Source organism: Salvelinus alpinus, chromosome 15 (genome assembly GCF_045679555.1).
Source record: "Salvelinus alpinus chromosome 15, SLU_Salpinus.1, whole genome shotgun sequence".
NCBI lineage: Eukaryota > Metazoa > Chordata > Actinopteri > Salmoniformes > Salmonidae > Salvelinus > Salvelinus alpinus.
In genome coordinates, this window is record NC_092100.1 from 22,564,808 (window position 1) to 22,579,787 (window position 14,980).

A 14,980-nucleotide genomic window follows, 5' to 3' on the forward strand; every position below is an offset into this window, starting at 1 on the left:
TCAATTTCACGATTTGAGCGGCGACAACAGTTAGTGCTGGAGTTCCCGCGTCCCAAACAATCTAGTTTTTATCCCAAACTAGTGATTTCAGCGCCCAAAGAATAGCCCGCAATTACACACGACATTGTTCTGTGTAATTGCTGGCTATTCTTTGGGTGTTGAAATCAATAGTTTGAAATAAAACCTTCATTGTAGATGTGACGTCGGAGCACCAGTCCGCCCACACTAGTTGCCGCTCAACTCCATCGTAAATCGAGTTTAGTTTAGTCGGCTAGAGCTACAAAACAAAGCATATTGAAACAGCAAGGTTAGCAAACGTTAGCTAGATAACTTTCATTGTTTTGCTATAAGGGCACACATATAAAGGAACAATAACAATTCTGAGAAGACTCATTGTAGCAGCCGACTCTTGTGCAATAAACATCTCCCCAACTAGCCTGCTTGCCAGCTAACGTTAGCTATCTTATCTACTGCAGTTACATCCACAAACCAAGCAATGTTATAGTATTAGTATTTAGCTATCTCTTAGTAAGCTATTAAGTTAGCTAACGCTACATTAATTTCCTGTCCTGTCATTTTGCATTACATGTTCAGGTATGGGGTATATTGTCTGTATGTTGAAAGAGGTCAACTGTACCTTGTATGCTCCTTTACCGGTGTCATCGATTGCCTATGAAGAAGTGTTGGCTGTCAGAAACGCCTCCATCTTGTTTACATTATCTATGCTCCAAACATAGAAATTCACAATGCGGAAATCTATAGCAACATCTACGAATTGTGGTATAGGAATACATGCGATCCTCCGAGGGGTTATAATTTTCGATATCAAAGTCATACGATGCAGGCTGCCTGCTACTAAGGTTGGTTATGGTACAAAAAACAAGATTTAAAAACTGTATTTTTACAAAATGTGTAGTTTCTTGTAGAAACAGGACGGTTTCAGTGAGTTGACCTCAATGCAAACGTCTGTCTTTGACCACAGGACAATTGACGTTAAAATTTCACTCTGTGATTAAAGTCAGTGTCTCAAAGCCACAAAAGGGTAGAACATATTTCAAACGTTGTTTATTAGGGGGAGATGGGCCCTGTCATGTCATGGGCCCTGTCATGTCACTATCACAGGTGATTATTGTTTCTGAGGCTGTGTGAATGAATTATTGGATTATGCTAATAGTTATAAAAACATATTTTATTAGCCTTCCCTCATGTGGATGTGATGCTAACACTCCCCAGTTGATGGCAGCACTGGTAAATAATTTTTATCTGGACCAAATGCATAGTCACAGCAATGATACAGTGGCACATTAAACAGAGAAAGACAGACAAATACAAACAGAATATGATTGATAGAATATGTCCTTAAACTATAGTCATATAACTTTTAGAAAACCCTAGATTCTACACATGCTTCATAGTCATGTCGTTTTACAACATTTCTCCAACTTGAAAGGTCACACCAGTATTGCATTGCCATAGATACATAAATAATAGAGATAAGACGTGGTTAGTCTGGGTTGCCAAACCGTAGCCTATTCATATGTGTGGCCCAATGATCCAAACCATGTGAGCTGCTGCAGTGACCCAGTTCTCCAGCCCACCCACTGCAGCACTCTGCAGGGTCAGCATTCCAGCTGTGCCCTGGGGATCTCTGTACAGCAACAGAAGGCAACATCTTTCACCACGACTTACGGAAACAGCATATGCTACTTTCATTTTCTCCACCACCAAAGGGACTACAAGCTGGAGACAGACAGATGGGAAGATTGGCACAATTTTGGCTCCCAAGCAATAGCATATGCCACAGAAGAGAGGCGGTGATAGAGGACAAGAGAAAGAAAGGGGATGGAAGATAGATGGAGGTCTACATGTGGATGAAATAACACTCAGGCTCACTCTGACATTCTCACGTAGGGGTTCTATCAGTGAAATGAGTGCCTCCTAACCATCACAATCACCTGCCATCGCTCTCACTGATGCTTTGCATCTGCTTCTGCTTCGCTGTGTTGGTGGCCCTGCTGCTGTTGAAGACTGACTTGGGGCCACAAATATATTTTATCACTTATTAGCTTTAATGTGTCCTCTCTCATAAAAATTGAAAAAGCCTATCTCCTGGCTCGCCTAAAGGCTTATACCCCATCTCTAACATGTTGGTATTTATCTAACCACATCTAGCTTAGTGGTATTGAGACTCTCTATAGGCTGGATGTATTTTACTTCATATCTTAGTTGATGATATGGATTAACTTTGCATATTGTTAAGGTTCAAATACATTGCTATAATAGTGTGTATAGTTGAGGAAATTAGGCATGTCTGCACTGAGGGAAATTAAGAATGATTGATGTTTTGAATTCTTGAACTGTTCTTTATTTTTTTGTTAATTAATCCATTAAAAAAGTCTAACACACATCCACAAAGCACAGTGTACTTATACAGCAACAGTCTCCCATAATCACATCTCACACTCTGTGGATTTCAATTAGGAGGAGAGGACATGCAACCTAAAACAGACAGCACCTAGACAACAGAGCCAGACAAGTTACTGTGCTTCATAAGTCACTATGGTCACTATGGTCACTACAGATTTAAAACAATCTAGGCTATATCAAAGCTGCAAGTCATATATCCTGTTATCAGTTTAAAAAAAAGCTAATAAAACAGAATTGTGTTATTGTTGTTATTGATTATAGCCAACATTGTGTACAGAGATAATGATTTCCTTGTAATACAATTGAAAGCTATATGATATGGACTGAAAAGTTCTGAAGTGGTTCTACATTATTTGAAATATTTGAATGAAAACATTGTTATTATCTATTCGCATATAATACTTTAAAATGGTAAAACCTATTCGAAATATGCTAGGCCTACTCTACGTTCACAATACCACCGTATTCAGAAGACGCATGGTCCAGTTGCGTCTGTTGCACTCTGGTGAGGGGACGTCTCTTGTCTGGAAATTGAGTCAGAACGCAGAACACGTAGAACACTGTCCGTTCCAGCCCTGTTCCAGCATTATAACTGGCTGAGAGCATCGCCCATCCCAGCAGCATAATTTCGTCTGGGCTAAATATTTATATAGAGGGGAACGACCTTCATTTACAACACATTCATTCACGTGAGAGAACTCTGCGAACTTCTCCATTGCCAAGTTAACATTATTTGAAAACATTTGGAAAAGAACAAACAGACATTTTGAAAGTTTTGCCCAAAGTTTTATTTTACAATTATTTGTTTTATCACCATGGGCTTTTTGATTGCTCTTTTCGGTGTGACAGTTGCTCTGAGTCAAATGTTTGGAAGATATACTGTAAATGGTGAGTAAAGTATAATTGTATTTAATTTATCAAAAATTACGTTTGATATGTAGACTAATTATGAAATAATTATGGAACCAAGTTTTGCTTTAAGAAGTCTAGCTTTGCTATCTTAATTTAAAACGCTTAAAACATTGGAAAGTACTTGATTTACATGATTTGTGAATAATAACCATTAACCAAGTTAAACCATAGTTTTGCTTGCTTGATACTGAGAATTACAGAGTGCAGGTGAGCATTGTGTTACTACGGCGTAATAACATGTTGTAATGAAACAGGCAGGGAGCAGGTCTCGAACCCTCGACCTTCTAGCCAGAGGTCCGGCGCGCTATCGACTGTACCGCAAAAGCATGCTCGTGCGGCAGAGTTGATTTCCGCGCTTATAAACCCAGTGTCGTTGCAATATGTATTACGTGCAAACAGTTACTTAATCACTGGTTTGCATTAGTATGCAGAACTGCATGTTTATTCCAAAGTAACTTTATTCTCTCATTTAGGGACGTTAGAATACCTTATATATTACAAAGTAATATGTGAGACTTTATGGGTTGTGGCAGTAATGAGTCCTAAAACCTTTAAACAAAACTCCACGATTGTGCAAAAGGTCTCTATTCTCCTGTATGAATTGGTGGATTAGATGCTGCTAAAGTGTATTGCGTGTGGACAGTGAGGTCAGCCAGGTCTGGCTACGGACTGGTCTGGTCCATTCAACCCAGTTTGATGTAAAGTAAAGAGAGTCCTGGCTATTGTACAAGTGGGCCAGAGCCATAAATCTATATTAGGGCTCTGAAGTGGGCTATTTGTATTTCCAGTAGGCCATTGTATACATCAAAGTATATCTACTTTAAATATGTCAATCATGTATATCAATTATGTAGAAAAACTTCAACTAGATGCGTTCTTGTGTTTGTTGTGGTGTGTTTAGCGGGGATGTGTTGGCTGCAGCAGAGCCAAGAGCAGCGCTGTGACATGATGCTGATGCGTGGGGTCAGCAGGGAGGAATGCTGCTCCGGGGGCCGTCTAGACACGGCCTGGTCCAACACTAGTCTGCCTATCAATGAGGTCAGCCTGCTGGGCTTCCTGGGAATTGTGTCCTGCAAACCCTGCAAAGGTAACAACGCAGCAGAACTTGCAGAATTACTTGCTGTGAACCAACTAACAAAATTACAGTATCATATCCCTATCATTAATACGGGTGTTTTGCTATTTCTCAAACCATTTGACTAACAGAAGTAGATGCTGATTTCTTGACTCTTGTTATGGCAAACCACCATCGCTGGTAGTGTACCAAAGGTGCCTCTGTCACGCCCTGACCTTAGAGAGCCGTTTTATTTCTCTATTTGGTTAGGTCAGGGTGAAATTTGGGGTGGGCATTCTATGTTTTCCATTTCTTTGTATTTGGCCGAGTGTGGTTCCCAATCAGAGGCAGCTGTCTTTCATTGTCTCTGATTGAGGATCATACTTAGGCAGCCCTTTTTCCCTCCTTCAGTGTGGGATCTTGTCTTTGTTTGAGTGCATGTAGTTTGCACGACGAAGCTTTTCGTTCGTTGTATTGTTTATTGTTTTTCTTGGTGGAACATTTAAATTAAATAATGTAGGCCTACCACGCTGCACCTTGGTCTCCTTCCGACGACAAACGTTACAGAAGATCCCACCACCAATGGACCAAGCAGCGTGGTCAGGAGGACTGGACCTGGGAGGAAATCCTGATGGAGCAGGACCCTGGAAAGGGGCTGGGGAGTATCGCCGTCCGAAGGAGGAGATAGAGGCAGTGAAAGCGGAACGGCGACATTACGAGGAGTTAGCTCAACGTAGCAAGCACGAGAGGCAGCCCCCCAAAACATTTTTTGGGGGGTCACACGGGGAGATTGGTGGAGTCAGGGTTCAGACCTGAGCCAACTCCCCGTGCTTACCGTGAGGAGCGTGTGACTGGTCAGGCACCGTGTTATGCGGTGATGCGCACAGTGTCCCCAGTGAGCAGCCACAGCCTGGTGCGCTCTGTGCAAGCTCCCCGCAGATTCCATGCTAGAGTGGGCATTCACCGAAGACGGTTTGTGCCGGCTCAACGCTCATGGCCTCCTGTGCGTCTCTTCGGCCCAGGATATCCTGAGCCAGCTCTACGCACGGTATCCCCAGTTCGCCAGCACAGCCCAGTGCGGCCTGTTCCGGCTCCCCGCACTTGCCGTGCTACAGGGGTGATTCAGCCAGGATGCGTTGTGCCAGCTCTGCGCTCCAGACCTCCAGTGCGCTCCCACGGCCCAGCATATCCTGCGCCGGCTCTACGCACTATGCATCCAGTTCGCCGTCATAGCCTAGTGCGTCCCGTGCCAGCTCTCCACACTCACCGAGCTAAAGTGAGTATCCAGCCAGGATGTGTTGTGGCAGCTCCACTCACTAGGCTGCCAGTACGTCTCCTCAGTCCGGTGAGACCTGTTCCGGCTCCACGTACGAAGCCTCCAGCGACGGTCCCCAGTCCGGAGCCTCCAGCGACGGTCCCCAGTCCGGAGCCTCCAGCGACGGTCCCCAGTCCGAAGCCTCCAGAGACGGTCCGGAGTCTTCAGCGATGAGCTGCAGTACGGAGCCTCCAGCGGGAGTTCCCAGTCCAGAGCCTCCGGCGACGATCTGCAGTCCGGAGCCTCCAGCGGGGGTTCCCAGTCCAGAGCCTCCGGCGACGATCTGCAGTCCGGAGTCCAGAGCCAGAGCCTCCAGCGGAGGTTCCCAGTCCAGAGCCTCCGGCGACGATCTGCAGTCCGGAGCCTCCAGCGGGGGTTCCCAGTCCAGAGCCTCCGGCGACGATCTGCAGTCCGGAGCCTCCAGTGGGGGTTCCCAGTCCAGAGCCTCCGGCGACGATCTGCAGTCCGGAGCATCCAGCGGGGGTTCCCAGTCCAGAGCCTCCGGCGACGATCTGCAGTCCGGAGCCTCCAGCGGGGGTTCCCAGTCGAGAGCCTCCGGCGATGATCTGCAGTCCGGAGCCTCCAGCGGTGGTTCCCAGTTCAGAGCCTCCGGTGATGATCCGCGGTCCGGTTCCTCCGGCAACGATTCACTGTCCGGAGTCTCCGGCGATGATCCACGGTCCGGTTCCACAGAAGCGGAGGGATCAGCGTAGGGAGCGGGGGTAACGCCCCGAACCAGAGCCGCCACCGAGATTAGATGCCCACCGGGACCCTCCCCTATAGGTTCAGGTTTGCAGCCGGGAGTCCGCACCTTTGGGGGGGGGGGGGGGGGTACTGTCACGCCCTGACCTTAGAGAGACGTTTTATTTCTCTATTTGATTAGGTCAGGGTGTGATTTGGGGTGGGCATTCTATGTTCTCTATTTCTTTGTGTTTGGACGAGTTTGGTTCCCAATCAGAGGCAGCTGTCTTTCATTGTCTCTGATTGGGGATCATACTTAGGCAGCCCTTTTTCCCTCCTTCAGTGTGGGATCTTGTCTTTGTTTGAGTGCATGTAGTTTGCATGACGAAGCTTTTCGTTCGTTGTATTGTTTATTGTTTTTCTTGGTGGAACATTTAAATAAAAGAATGTACGCCTACCACGCTGTACCTTGGTCTCCTTCCGACGACAAACGTTACAGCCTCAGACAAGTTAGATGGTTTTAGGTTCTCCATATGTTCCCCTCATAACTGGCAATGAATGAAGCAAAGACGTTAAGGGGTCATATTTTGATCATAGTTCCAAATGGCAGCTCATTTGGCTATAACTAGACCACCTGTTTTCTTCTTGGGATAACTTTGATCCGTATGGAATTTCCATGTCAAGTTAGTTTCCAGAGGTTTCTGAATTTTGTGAAATGTGGATCTCGGCCAGTCATTCCATCTAACTCTGTCCAGCTGTTTTGAGTGGCTTCCACTATTGGAAGCCTTCACCATGGGTATTCAGGTTCACTCAAGGATATATTCCTGTTTTTATAAACTAAGGTTGTGGTGGCACTTTAACAAGTCCATGTGATCTCTTGCCAGGGTAGTGGATTATTTTAAACCATGTGAGGATGATTAGTGTCAGCAAGGCTGAAGCCAGCATGTACCAAATAGCAATATAATCCTAGTTTCAAAATGTAGTAGCATTCCTGCTAACTACTGTATGATCGATCATGTTTTCACTTCTATGGAGCAGTCTTATTTTAAGGGATATAAAGGCTATTCCAGCATGCTGTTGATTACAAAAATGTATAAACCAACTAGTTTAATTAACAAGCATAATTACAGTGGGGCAAAAAAGTATTTAGTCAGCCACCAATTGTGCACGTTCTCCCACTTAAAAAGATGAGAGAGGCCTGTAATTTTCATCATAGGTACACTTCAACTATGACAGACAAAATGAGAAAAGAAATCCAGAAAATCACATTGTAGGATTTTTTATGAATTTATTTGCAAATTATGGTGGAAAATAAGTATTTGGTCACCTACAAACAAGCAAGATTTCTGGCTCTCACAGACCTGTAACTTCTTCTTTAAGAGGCTCCTCTGTCCTCCACTCATTACCTGTATTAATGGCACCTGTTTGAACTTGTTATCAGTATAAAAGACACCTGTCCACAACCTCAAACAGTCACACTCCAAACTCCACTATGGCCAAGACCAAAGAGCTGTCAAATAGGTACACTTCATAGGTACACTTCAACTATGACAAACAAAATGAGAAAAAAAAATCCAGAAAATCACATTGTAGGATTTTTAATGAATTTATTTGCAATTTATGGTGGAAAATAAGTATTTGGTCAATAACAAAAGTTTATCTCAATACTTTGTTATATACCCTTTGTTGGCAATGACAGAGGTCAAACGTTTTCTGTAAGTCTTCACAAGGTTTTCACACACTGTTGCTGGTATTTTGGACCATTCCTCCATGCAGATCTCCTTTAGAGCAGTGATGTTTTGGGGCTGTTGCTGGGCAACACCGACTTTCAACTCCCTCCAAAGATTTTCTATGGGGTTGAGATCTGGAGACTGGCTAGGCCACTCCAGGACCTTGAAATGCTTCTTACGAAGCCACTCCTTCGTTGCCCGGGCGGTGTGTTTGGGATCATTGTCATGCTGAAAGACCCAGCCACGTTTCATCTTCAATGCCCTTACTGATGGAAGGAGGTTTTTACTCAAAATCTCACGATACATGGCCCCATTCATTCTTTCCTTTACACGGATCAGTCGTCCTGGTCCCTTTGCAGAAAAACAGCCCCAAAGCATGATGTTTCCACCCCCATGCTTCACAGTAGGTATGGTGTTCTTTGGATGCAACTCAGCATTCTTTGTCCTCCAAACACGACGAGTTGAGTTCTTACCAAAAAGTTATATTTTGGTTTCATCTGACCATATGACATTCTCCCAATCTTCTTCTGGATCATCCAAATGCTCTCTAGCAAACTTCAGACGGGCCTGGACATGTACTGACTTAAGCAGGGGGACACGTCTGGCACTGCAGGATTTGAGTCCCTGGTGGTGTAGTGTGTTACTGATGGTAGGCTTTGTTACTTTGGTCCCAGCTCTCTGCAGGTCATTCACTAGGTCCCCCCGTGTGGTTCTGGGATTTTTGCTCACCGTTCTTGTAATCATTTTGACCCCACGGGGTGAGATCTTGCGTGGAGCCCCAGATCGAGGGAGATTATCAGTGGTCTTGTATGTCTTCCATTTCCTAATAATTGCTCCCACAGTTGATTTCTTCAAACCAAGCTGCTTACCTATTGCAGATTCAGTCTTCCCAGCCTGGTGCAGGTCTACAATTTGGTTTCTGGTGTCCTTTGACAGCTCTTTGATCTTGGCCATAGTGGAGTTTGGAGTGTGACTGTTTGAGGTTGTGGACAGGTGTCTTTTATACTGATAACAAGTTCAAACAGGTGCCATTAATACAGGTAATGAGTGGAGGACAGAGGAGCCTCTTAAAGAAGAAGTTACAGGTCTGTGAGAGCCAGAAATCTTGCTTGTTTGTAGGTGACCAAATACTTATTTTCCACCATAATTTGCAAATAAATTCATAAAAAATCCTACAATGTGATTTTCTGGATTTCTTTTCTCATTTTGTCTGTCATAGTTGAAGTGTACCTATGATGAAAATTACAGGCCTCTCTCATCTTTTTAAGTGGGAGAACTTGCACAATTGGTGGCTGACTAAATACTTTTTTGCCCCACTGTATATGATGGCAGCAAAAGTAAATAATGAAACGTTCTCATCAATTATGTGCTTAAATGATAAGTGGATAACCTCAAGTGATCTAGAATGACAAAAGTAACAAGACAAGTTGTAAAAGACACGCTATAAACTTCAATAATTTAGCTACATTTGTACAGTGCCTTCGGAAAGTATTCAGACCCCTAGACTTTTTCCACTTTTTGTTATGTTACAGCCTTATTCTAAAATGGACTAAATAAATAAACATCTCTGTAATCTACACACAATACCCCATAATGACAAAGCAAGAACAGGTTTGTAGAAATTTTAGCAAATTTATAAAATAAAAAACAGAAATACCTTATTTACATAATTATTCAGATCCTTTGCTATGAGACTCGAAATTTGGCTCAAGTGCATCCTGTTTCCATTGATCATCCTTGAGATGTTTCTATAATTTGATTGGAGTCCACCTGTGGTAAATTCAATTGATTGGATATGATTTGGAAAGGCACACACCTGTCTATATAAGGTCCACAGTTGACAGTGCATGTCAGAGCAAAAACCAAGCCATGAGGTCGAAGGAATTGTCCGTAGAGCTCCGAGACAGGATTGTGTCGAGCCACAGATCTGGGGAAGGGTACCAAAAATGTCTGCAACATTGAAGGTCCCCAAGAACACAGTGGCCTCCATCATTCTTAAATGGAAGAAGTTTGGAACCACCAAGACTCTTCCTAGAGCTGGCCGCCCGGCCAAATTGAGCAATCGGGGGAGAAGGGCCTTGGTCAGGGAGGTGACCAAGAACCCGATGGTCACTCTGACAGAGCTCTAGAGTTCCTCTGTGGAGATGGGAGAACCTTCCAGAAGGACAACCATCTCTGCAGCACCACCAATCAGACATTTATGGTAGAGTGGCCAGACTGAATCCACTCCTCAGTAAAAGGCACAAAAGGCAAAAGGCACCTAAAGACACTCAGACCATGGGAAACAAGATTCTCTGGTCTGATGAAACCAAGATTGAACTCTTTGGCTTGAATGCCGAGCATCACCTCTGCAGGAAACCTGGCACCATCCCTACGGTGAAGCATGGGGGTGGCAGCATCAGAGCAGGTTCACCTTTCTACAGGAATATGACCCTAAGCACACAACCAAGACAACGCAGTAGTGGCTTCGGGACAAGTCTCTGAATGTCCTTGAGTAACCCAGCCAGAGTCCGGACTTGAACCCAATCGAACATCTCTGGAGAGACCTGAAAATAGCTGTGCATCAACCCGACAGAGCTTGAGATGATCTGCAGAGAAGAATGGGAGAAACTCCCCAAATACAGGTGTGCCAAGCTTGTAGCGTCATACCCAAGAAGACTCGATGCTGTAATCGCTGCCAAAGGTGCTTCAATAAAGTACTGAGTAAAGGGTCTGAATACTTATGTAAATGTGATATTTCAGTTTTTTATTTGTAATAAATTAGCAAAAATTCCTAGAACACTGTTTTTGCTTTGTCATTATGGGGTATTGTGTGTAGGGAAAAAAACAATTTAATCAATTTTAGAATAAGGCTGTAAAGTAACAATATTTGGAAAATGTCAAGGGGTATGAATACATTCCAAAGGCACTGTATATCCCTATCGAGAGGTGTGTCCATCCCACCTTGGAACTGGTCCACAATATATCCCTGCAAGTTGCAGTGCAATTGAATAAAATCGAAATAATCAAATAAATGGACAATAACCCTCCTCCTTCTCCTCCTCCCTCTTCTATTTCACTCTGCATTAATTATTTCCCAATGCTGGCTGAGACACAGGCCTGGCTGCCTCCCCTCAGGGAATAAAAAAATGAATTTCTGTTTACCACAGGAGAAATGTTTGCCACATGCCCAGACGTCTGTTTCTCATAATGTGGAGCACTATCTGGATCATTAAGCAGACTGAAAGAACAAAACTACAGCATCAATGTACATGTGATACTGTGGGGAAGTGCTGGTCTATTATCATAGTACTGCCTGTCAGAGTCAGACTGGGCCCAACAGTTGATCCTCCCCATTGGGGCTACTGATTTCCAGTGCTTCAAAGCATTCCTGGGTGTTGACTAGTGCTCCATGTCTGACCTATATTTAAATCTGCATTGATTTGTGAAAACGTATATGAATTGCAACGAGCTGCCAGTGAACCGAAGCAAAACATAACAGAAAAAGGGATTTTCTTGGATTTCCCTGGGAGGAATGGGGACGAATCTGATACTCGTGTGAGAAATCCAGAGGTATCAGAGTTGGCCTCTTTGGAGATGGAGAATAACAGGATATTAAAGCAAGCGCTTGCAGAGAAAGGCAATAAAGTCCTGCTTTTTACAGGATCAGGTCTGAATATCACTCTCTATTAGGCTCAAACAGGTCCTGAGAAGCCTGTTGAAAGGTGGCGATGGTATATCTGTGTTGTTTTAGGGTTACAGTACTGGGTGACTTCCTATTGACCTGGCTGGGCCTTGGAGAGTCAACTAAAGTCAGTTGAGCCTGCGGTTCCTCCTGCCACATCTCTCAGCCTGTAAAACCCAGTGACAGGCCTTTGAACTGGTTGGTCTGCTCAAACACCCTTCCATCCATCTAAGACTTAGCCCTGCTTTCATCATTACAGGGATCCTACAGTCATGGAAACAGGAACAACCTCAGACACATTCTTACAGACTTGACATCCTTGTGTATGACCATAAACAAAATATGCGTTTATTGTAAATGTTTTGCTGGATAAATCATGCTGCGGTTAAAGACAAAAGTTTTCAGAAATTTGTTCTGTTTTGTTGAGAATGAATCTTAAGCAGCAGTGGATATGGATCACTTGATGACAGACCATTTAAGATGAGTAAATGCTTCGACAGTAATACTGACTTTTTACTCTATGTTTTGCAGAGACCTGTGATGGTGTGAACTGCGGCCCAGGGAAGGTGTGTACGTTGAAGGCTGGACGTCCTCAGTGTGTGTGCTCTCCCGACTGCACTAACATCTCCAAAAAGCATGCTGTGTGTGGCAGCGATGGGAACTCCTATCGGGACGAGTGTGTCCTCCTGATGGCCCGCTGTAAGGGACACCCTGATCTGGAGGTCATGTACCAGGGAGAATGCAAAAGTGAGGACACGCCTGTACTTCAAGAGTTATCTTGCATGTCAGCAGTTTGGTTATTTCAAATACTAATTGTGCTACTGCAGCAATATTACACACATTCTTGGATTCAAATCAGTATTCCTTTGTAGCGATACTATATTACTAATACTCTATGTTCATGTTCTGTCCAGAGTCTTGCTCCAATGTGGTGTGCCCAGGTACCCACACCTGTGTGACAGATCAGACTAACAGTGCCCACTGTGTCATGTGCCGCACAACCCCCTGCCCAATACCGCTGAAGTCCGAGGTGCCTATCTGTGGCAACGACAACATCACCTATCCCAGCGCCTGCCACCTCCGCAGAGCCACCTGCTTCCTGGGGCGCTCCATAGGAGTGCGTCACTATGGCAACTGCTCTAGTAAATCCCCTTCACCATTCCTGATCTGTCAACACATAGCCTAAGTATAATCAATAAATTAATAAACAACCTAAATTGAATGGATTTTCTAACTTGAGATATTTTGGCATGTGTTGGATGTGTTTTGTCTTGTGTCCTCTCTCTCAGGTGTTCCAAGAAACACTCTGGCTTTGGAGGCCAGTGAGGAGAATTCACTCTAAAGGGACAGTTCTTGTGTGGTCCAACTGGTACTTCAGTCCACCTGGCACTAGACTTAGCTTAGTCCACCCGGTACGAAGATTTCCAAGAGATCACCTTCGATACGTGAACCAACATTGTCCCGATGTTCACTCACCAAGTTCTGATTTATGTTGACTACTTTTTTTACAATCACTTATCCCCTCCATCCCTACCCCCTGTACATAGAACAATGATACATTTGATGTGGGGGGACCCGTTGGAAGTAGCAGTTTGTTCTTCCAAAAGGAAACCAATACTGTATTTGTTGATGCATGCAATGTATGTTAAATAGGATGATTTGCTCATGAAACTGTGGAGAAATATGTAGGGGGCTTTAAGTATAGGAAAATATGTGTATATTGTAAATAAATACTGCTACTATTTATTGAAGAAGGTATCAAATCTGTTCTATTTATGTTTTGACCCTGTATACAAATCCATATATCAATAGGTCAGCTGTATTTATTGTATTTGGTTTTAAGGTACATATATTTGGTTTTAAGCTACATGTATTTGGTTTTAAGGTACATGTATTTGGTTTTAAGGTACATGTATTTGGTTTTAAGGTACATGTATTTGGTTTTAAGGTACATGTATTTGGTTTTAAGCTACATGTATTTGGTTTTAAGGTACATGTATTTGAATGGCCACTGGCATTCTTTTATTTTGGCAAGTTGTTTTTATTTTTGTGTATTTTTCATATCCCTAAATAAAGTGCTTTGTCCCCTTAAAAGCAGCATGACAAAAAAAACTCAATTTGTTTGGATACTGGGTGCCACATTTAGAGGATGACAATATATATTGTTTCAATTCAATCTAAGCAAAACGGGGTAACTGCTGTCTGTATTTCAGTGTTGTTTGGAGGTGATGAGAGACTTAGCCAAAACAAAAGTGCACAGTATGTCTCCTCTCACTTGGCTTGCACAGAGTACGAAACTGTTTACGCTGGAGCCCAATAAAATGTATAAGCCTCCCACTGATCACTCAAATTAACAGTTTAGTTCAGTGTGCAGCAATTTTATTAGACTGTTGGATCAACTCCAAGCCTTTACAATACCTCCACTGTTGAAGTCTTGGCTTTGTTTATTTTGTATGTTTGTGGGTAATATGAGTCCAATATAATTCCATTCGGGTTGTTGAATACACCGTAATATAGTGTAACTGCAAAATCTGACAAATGTTGTTAGCCTTATCAAATTGAAAACATCATAATGCCAAATGACATTAATTTACTCAAAGTTAACTCACCGGATCCCCAAGCTGTGCAGCCGAATCTATCTGTTCAACGTTTAAGTACCAGTGGCCATTTGAACCAAATGGGCAGATAGCTATTTGCAAATAGCTATTGGTTATTGTGATATGAATGAATAGTGCTGCACACCCATTTATTCTAGATGATTTAATAGATTTTTAATTAAAACAAATACTGTTTTTGAACAATTTACAGTAGTTTCTTGTAAATAGAACTCAATTTCATGTACCTGTGTTCCTACTGTGAAATTTGAATGACAAATGTATCTACTTATTTTTGTATTTTTGTACTGCCGTTTTATCTCAACATAAACTATAGTATTTGTCATGATGCCTCTTTCATTTCTGGTGGAACTTCGACAGTCATTAAATTCATGTTATACTAGTCAGAATAGTCTCTCTAGTCAAGTGCATAATTCCAGATAGGCTTTGTCCTACCCTCTGTTATTAATTCTCTATTATACAAAATATCACTTACAGTACAAACATACTGTATGCACAGTAATTGCCATTCTAGATTCTAGACTTTTGTCAGTCTAAAAATACACACAATAGTAAAGGCATTTATCAATGGAGTCATTTCAA

At 43.0% G+C, this 14,980-nt stretch overlaps 2 protein-coding genes across 7 annotated transcripts in view; one reads left to right on the forward strand and one right to left on the reverse strand.

Annotated features, from left to right (window-relative positions):
- LOC139539739 (serine/threonine-protein kinase STK11-like) overlaps positions 1–800 on the reverse strand; it is a 50,514-nt gene extending 49,714 nt beyond the window's left edge. For 2 of the 4 annotated variants that reach the window (XM_071342960.1, XM_071342961.1), the window contains exon 1: positions 638–795. The gene's annotated coding sequence lies outside the window, so the exon portion shown is untranslated. Of the gene's footprint in view, positions 1–637 lie in introns of all 4 variants that reach the window. The other 2 variants (XM_071342962.1, XM_071342958.1) reach the window with 2 other exon arrangements.
- Positions 752–14,721, forward strand: LOC139539740 (follistatin-related protein 3-like). Of its 3 annotated transcripts, none has more exons than XM_071342965.1 (5): positions 752–860; positions 4,241–4,426; positions 12,315–12,530; positions 12,698–12,925; positions 13,073–14,721. In XM_071342965.1, exons 2-5 carry the CDS (start codon positions 4,246–4,248, stop codon positions 13,123–13,125), a joined length of 678 nt encoding a protein of 225 aa, XP_071199066.1. In that variant the 5' UTR covers positions 752–860; positions 4,241–4,245; the 3' UTR covers positions 13,126–14,721. The 3 variants fall into 3 exon arrangements, with proteins under 3 accessions (XP_071199066.1, XP_071199065.1, XP_071199064.1); XM_071342964.1 differs by lacking the exon at positions 752–860 and adding an exon at positions 3,022–3,315 and having other exon boundaries at positions 12,698–12,969; XM_071342963.1 differs by lacking the exon at positions 752–860 and adding an exon at positions 3,026–3,315.
- The last annotated feature ends 259 nt before the right edge of the window (positions 14,722–14,980 follow it).

Coding starts and splice junctions, on each gene's coding strand:
- LOC139539740 (XM_071342963.1), top strand. CDS start 3,243: ATGGGCTTTTTGATTGCTCTTTTCGGTGTGACAGTTGCTCTGAGTCAA. Junction 3,316..4,240: donor TGGAAGATATACTGTAAATG/GTGAGTAAAGTA, acceptor TGGTGTGTTTAG/CGGGGATGTGTTGGCTGCAG. Junction 12,926..13,072: donor TCACTATGGCAACTGCTCTA/GTAAATCCCCTT, acceptor CCTCTCTCTCAG/GTGTTCCAAGAAACACTCTG.